This window comes from Henckelia pumila, chromosome 4 (genome assembly GCF_033568475.1).
Source record: "Henckelia pumila isolate YLH828 chromosome 4, ASM3356847v2, whole genome shotgun sequence".
In the NCBI taxonomy this organism is placed as follows: Eukaryota; Viridiplantae; Streptophyta; class Magnoliopsida; order Lamiales; family Gesneriaceae; genus Henckelia; species Henckelia pumila.
The window spans coordinates 146741020-146747864 of NC_133123.1; the positions used below are offsets into that span (position 1 = coordinate 146741020).

Consider the following 6845-nt stretch of genomic DNA (forward strand, 5'->3'; position numbering starts at 1 on the left):
TATTTAAAGTTCATAATATATAATTGTTTGATCGATTAATTGATGCACATATATAATAATATTTCACAAAATTTGTGCGTGGGTGCTGCACGTTCATTAAAAAAAAAAAAAAAAGAAGGTAAATTGGTATTTTAAAACAAAAGGAATTAAAAGAAAAATTGCACTTTAAATAGGCTTAAACATCAAATTCAATCAGATTCACAAGTACTAGAATAGGAACGAGATAAGACAACACAGAACATACTAAATCCGACAAAGTACAAATGATCCAACAACAGAGGAATTCTTGGGGCGATCATTACAAAACGAGAAACTAAACGAATAGTAATAACATTTTTAGAATCTTTAACCATATTTTAATTTTTAAAAGTTGTGGATCATCAGCAGCCAGTAGCTCAAACAAACGACCAGTTGACGAACATAAAACAGATGCAATTCGCGGTTTCATCGTCATTCAGAACTTTCCAAGCCACTGCTCTCTCGTACGACACCGGCCTGCTCATACTCGACAAACAGATGCCACCTTGAAGCGACGTAAAACCCTGAAATTGATTCGCTCTCATGAGGATTCTTGAGTTTCAGTTTAAATCTACAGCTACATGAACTGAAAGAACTGTGTTGATGTTTTGGTTCGAGGGTATCAAATTTACCTGATTCATTATTTGTGGGAACTCCGCCACGAGGTTTTTCCGACCATGGTCGTCGAAAATCTTATCCAAAGATATGTCTTGAAGCGCAACCAAGGTTGTCTCGAGCATGTCAAGACCAGCCTGGTTTGCAAATGTGAAAACTGGCATCGCCTGCAGAAGTTTCGAGCGTTACATGTTACAAGACTCAAAAGAACTAAAATATTGCAGGATTATGTTATAGATCCAAAATTCATACACACGGAATTAATATTTTAATTTCATTTTTGAGGGGCCAGTTATACATAAAACTGAATGGATTTGAAGAATTACCTTGATGGAGCAGCACATAATGGCATCCGAGTGATGCCATAGAGCTTTAAGAATAGATTCACTCCCTTCGTCGTTCCCATTTAGAAGCTCGACTCCCATATAGCTCCTGCAAAATTATGAACGACGTTTCTTTAGCTACAGCAATGAAATTAAACTAGAGGTTTTGGGTTTGACCGTACATTATACTACAAAATTCGAGTGCAAATTTGGCGTACCTATAACTTTGGCAGATCCAGCGAGTAAGCGTGTGTGCTTCGGGAGTTCCAAGATGTGATCGAAGACCAGCAGGACCTAGGTGAGATGGAGAGAGAGCTAATGCCACCCTTTGAACAGAAGATATGATGCTGCGAACATATTGTCGAGCCATTGAGGCAACATTGTCTTGCATGTGGTTTTCGAATGCAAACTCAAATGCAATTGTCATGACGGATCTTGTAGAGCCACTTGTGACACCAAGGTCGTGTGAGGGTTTGTTGCCTGCAGCCCCAGTTTCAAGGGCAGATGCAAGGTCCAGAGTGCGGTTTGGACTCGAAGTTTCCTATGTAAAATGTGGGGAAGGAATAAAGAACCGAAAGCCCAAAAGAATAATGATTCAGATATTTATGAAGTTAGTGAGTTAAAGTACAGACATGACAGAAGTTAGTCATGAACACTAACCTTGACAGAATCGAGAGGAATGATGCGAAAACCAGAAGGCAAGAGAGGAGCATCATCAGCAAAAGAGGCGTCTATAGGGGCGAATATGAGTTCAGCGCATGTCCCAACAGCGTTTTCATCCATTCCACTGCACATCTGCCAAACCCCAAGAAATGAAAAATGGGGAGAAAATGGAAAAATGATGCATAGCAACAATTTCAAATGCATTCTCTGGCCATGCTCAAAGCAGGGCCTTTCAGAATGCCCCAGGGCTCTTGGGACCTGATATTTGGACTCGCTCCCATTATAAATACATTTCTATTTCTCGAATACAGTCGAACATAATTGAGCAAAAAAAATAGTCGAATTTAAAGTCTAACGCAGTCTTTTCAAATATTGTATCATCATACAAATCCAGGCAGTTACTTTCCCGTAATCTACAGAGTAGACGACAAAATTTACCTGCAAGAGAAACACGTCCCTCTGCAGCATCGCATCTTCAGGAGAATGGCCAACACCTTCCAATTTGATTACCTCCAGTAGCTATTAAGCAGAAAAAGATGCAGAAAATTTTTTATTGGAAAGCAACCAAGGGCTGATACCAAGCTACATTAACCCATACCATATTATAGAAGCATTGAATTTAATTGGCTTAAACAAACATAAGGTGTCTACGTGGGTGAACAAATTAATTCATGAAACTTGCCTCTTCGTGCTCAATAGTCTGAGCCAAAGGAAGGATAACTTGACCCCCAAAGTTACCAACTCGGGGCCCTAACAAAGTACAGGGACCCATTTTGATGGCAGCAGCTGAGTAAGCATCAATGTTGTTGTCAGCCCACTCTGATCTATGCTCACGCAGAAACCTTAGTAGTATTGCAGGAGGCACATTCTGCACCAAGAAACGATAGGACATAACGACAGAATATTACAAGGAATGTATCATAATCAAATTTTTTCAAGGTTTGAGATCTGCTTTTTTTATTATTACTTCTCCTTGAAAAGAAACAAAAGAATGAATAAAAAGACAAAGAAATGCGAACTGACCTGCAGGAGCATGGATGCTTTTGCGCATAACACAGCATTGCAAATGGAAGTATATCCGTTGTTGAATGAGATATTTAACCCCATCAACTTGTCCGGATTGGAGTTTACGAGGATAGTAACATCATCCATGCCATCATTTCCAATCAACGACCACCCTTCATCACTAAATCCATTAAGAGCCTCATTGAAACCCCTGAGAACGGCCAAAATCGTTTTTAAAACTCGACGAAATAATATATAAGCAAAAAAAGACACCAAATGAAGTGTCACGTGTTCACACCGGCTCAACCGATGGCTAAGGGCTCGTAGAGCTGCTGGACGCCTTCCCATGTTGGTGGTATTGGGCTGTGAAACATCCTGAGCTATCTGCCTAAGATGGCGAAGAGCCTGCATTTGGGGAAATATAAGGTAAAACTAAAGGAGACAACCCCGTGACATAAAGCATCAACATTTGCCCTGGTGTTATTCAAGTGTTGGTGTTATTCAAGTGTCATCTGGCGTTAAAAAAGGACGCATAAGATTGTTACAGCCATAGTTGTCTTCTGAGCAAGCACTGTTGATGATTCATAGAGTGGCCGCAACACTTCTGGTACACTCCATGCCTGCAAAGCATAACGTTGACACTCAAATAATCAAATTGCAAACAACCTTATCGTTAGGTAGTCAATTACTCCAAATCAAACCATATCCATTGCAATTGTTAGGAAAGGCTAATCGTTTACCAGAAAAATCTTATCAAAATGGAAATGTTTCTGTCCATTATTCAACACACAAACAAAATACGGACTTGCTTCTTGACATATTAGATGTGCTATTAAAAACCATTTGACAGAGGTCATACAATGTCGAACATGGCAATTAGTCAAAGTACCTCTAAATTCATGTGGTCAACAATGTGGATAATTGAACCTCCCCCTTCATACGGTCTAACAAGATAACCACTGGGAAACATTTCTGCTCTCACAAAGTTCTGCACCGCTGGCATGGTTGGACCATTTTGAGTATTGCTAAGCGATCTTTCACTGACCTGAGCATTGTGTGACAAAACAAGTCCAATCATCATCAAGCTGGTATAAAACAAACTCCAGATTTAAAGAGCTTATGAATGAAAAACATACAATGCATTAAAAGTTCACATACCACTAGACTACCATCGTCCATGACCGAAGTATAGCGTAACAACCAAAAGTCACGACCCGGTGCCAAAGTTGTTGGTGCATATAACTACAGTTTCCAATTTTAATAGCCCGTTGATGCAGATAAATAAGAAAAAGAATATGCAAGCCATTTCGGCAACATTTACAAACCTGCATGTATAAGAGTTCTATGGTTCCACCGTTGGCAGTAGGCAGCACATTGAGAACATCCACAGCCCTGCAATAGCGAAACCACATGGGCCGATCCTTCAGGATTTCCACGACCTGCATCAAACAACCATAAGCAAATTTTCTTTATAATATAACTGTAGAATCATTAGGTGGAAACACTCTGAAAGAACAAGAGTGGAGGAAACTTACCCTGGTGGGCTCTAGACCAACCAGGCCGCAGGCTCTTGCTGCAACGCCAGTGCAACCATGAGAAATAGCGACGATTCCAATGGAATCCGGACCAGGCTACTCCAGATAAAACAAATTTCAATAGGTGGAACAGGTAATATCCAACAGAAATAGCCATAGAACACACAAAAAGAGCATGTCTCATCATGCCGTACCTTCATTCCAGGCATTTGGACCCACTCTACGGCAGTTCCAGTGGCCTTTGAAAGAAACTCTGTTAAAGTCTCTTCTGCAATGGACAAAAGCCTAGAAAAAATACAAAAGGCAAACAGAATTCAATAGAACCACTCACAAACACACAACACAAGGTAGATGAATGATAGAGCATGATAACAAACACAATCTATTCTTGTCCTTCAGGATAATAAATATTAAGTTCAGGAGTATAATTTAATATATTTTAGATGCTATATGGGAAATTATGCTTAACTTTTCAAGTTTTGCAACAAACATAACCTAACACTACTCACCCCGCAGGACTTGCATCCCTTGGCGGATGCTGAGATGTCAAGTGGTGGTGTTGACCACTCGTCACCACTGATTCACAGCTTGTGTCTTTCGTGGCTAGTGCATTCTACAATGGAATTAAAAAGAAAAAAAGAAAACCCTTAAATTTCTTCCAGAAAACCACTTTGAGTCATCCAAAATTACACCAAATGAAAATGTAAATCATGAAAAAACCTAAGACTGATAAAGGGATGTTTCGTGATTCTCACATTTGGTGTATGCTGGCGAAAGTAACTGTTCTCATACACCAATTGTGACACTTGTTTCTGCAGCCTATCGTTCTCCTCCATTAAGAGCTTATTCATGGCTGAAAGCTTCCTATTAACAGATTGAAGCCTTGAAGCCTCTTTCCTTTGCTTTTCTCTACATCTGTGTTTCCAAGTAAAGAAATAACAAATATAAAATAAGGTTCTCAATTTATGGGGAAAAAACCTCCATTGAACATTCCATAAATAACAAACCAAAGAATTGACCAGAAAAAGTAACACTAGAAATTCACCACTCTATCCTTAACTTTATAAAAGATTCAAACATTTATTGATATTTCACTAATATTCTAAAAAAGATTCAAACTTTACACCTTAAACATAAATTTGACACATCACAATCTATGGAAAGAATCACAACCGGTTAAAATGAGGACCAAAGAAAAAGTTAGCCATCAACTTGACTAACAATTCTGTCAAAATAGAATGACAGTACCTCCTGTTCTGAAACCACACTTTGATTTGCTTGGGCTCGATGTTGGATAAAATAGGGCACTCACGAATCAGCTGCTGACGACGCATTGAGCTCGGCTTGGGACAGTCGTGATACAGCCTTTCAAGGGCTTCAACCTGCTCAGGTGTATAGCGCACATACTTACCATTATCCATATGTCCTTCCCCGCCAGAGGCTGTCCCCGCCCTGTTACTATCCTTGCAAGACATAGCAATATTTCACAATTTCACTCTCCAAACAACCTAAGAAAACCTTCCCTCCGAATATATAAACCAATAAACTCTCACTCAAACTGCCCTTCTCTTGGCTTCGAAAAAGCTCGAAATCTTGTAGGCTACTGGAAACACACCGATCTCTTCAACATATAAGACAGAAATTTTCAGCCTTCAACATAATCCCATCTTTTTGGGCAATAAATTAATACTATACCAGAATTATAAAGTAGCACCAAGTTGAGAATGTTTCTGATTCAGAGGCAGATTGCAGCGATATATTAATATAAATGAACACGGAAAGCAAGAATCTTGATGTGTAACGGACGAACAGATTCCTGAACCGAAGCGGTACAACTTCACAGCACCAAACACAAGAAAACAAAATCCCAGGAATCAACAAAGCGCCAGAAAACAAACCACAAACACTTTTATAGGCATCATTTCTTCAATACACCAAGCATGCCTCCAATCCCACAATTTTTTCTTCATAATACAGATCAAGAACCAGCAAAAAGCAGCCAAATACTCCACCCAGAAAGACGAAATTAATCTAAAGATCGAAGCTTTAGGTTTTTAAGCATAAACCCAAAGCAAGTAAAATAAGTAAACCATACAAAACACCTCATCTGTTTTCCAAGATTCCTTTTTCTGCCTGAAAATCAAAATTTATCTTCTGTTGACGGAAATCCCACATGAATGTACGCGTATCTAGAGCCACATAATTACATATAGCGTGATTTTACACATAAACATTAGGGAAATGGATCTGGAAATGAATTAAAAACGAAAAAGAAGTTGTTGGTAAAGAAAATGGAAAGGGAAAGGGAAAGGGAACAGAGGAGACTGCTTAGTGGAGCACTCTGTTCCGGATTGGCTTAATTTTTTGCCACTTTATTTCTATTATTATTTTTAAATTGTACATGACTACATGGGCTCTCGTTTGCCATTTTTTTTTCTTAATTAATCCCTTAATTAATTTGACCTTGGAATGTGTTCTTTGAGTTTACTTTCAAATAAGTAAAATCATAAAGATATCTCCACGATACTACAATTTGAGCTCCAAAATTTGCTTGGTTCATACATAAATCTGATATAATCTAAAGGGTAACCATTGATTAATGATGAATAAAATATAAAGAAAACAAAATAGCAAGAAACCTGCGATAGCAAGACTCTTGTCAGGACTACATATCTTGTCCTTAGCA

The 6845-nt window shown here is 38.8% G+C and overlaps 1 protein-coding gene across 1 annotated transcript; it reads right to left on the bottom strand.

Annotated features, from left to right (window-relative positions):
* Positions 1-152: 152 nt before the first annotated feature.
* Positions 153-6518, bottom strand: LOC140864531 (homeobox-leucine zipper protein ATHB-15-like). The gene is made up of 18 exons (XM_073268773.1): positions 5408-6518; positions 4915-5074; positions 4669-4772; positions 4354-4444; positions 4160-4255; positions 3950-4063; positions 3783-3866; positions 3514-3669; positions 3170-3244; positions 2923-3029; positions 2643-2835; positions 2302-2487; positions 2058-2138; positions 1617-1751; positions 1175-1497; positions 960-1065; positions 651-800; positions 153-542 (listed from the first exon to the last, which is right to left on the bottom strand). Exons 1-18 carry the CDS (start codon positions 5632-5634, stop codon positions 396-398), a joined length of 2535 nt encoding a protein of 844 aa, XP_073124874.1. The 5' UTR covers positions 5635-6518; the 3' UTR covers positions 153-395.
* Between the last annotated feature and the right edge of the window lie 327 nt (positions 6519-6845).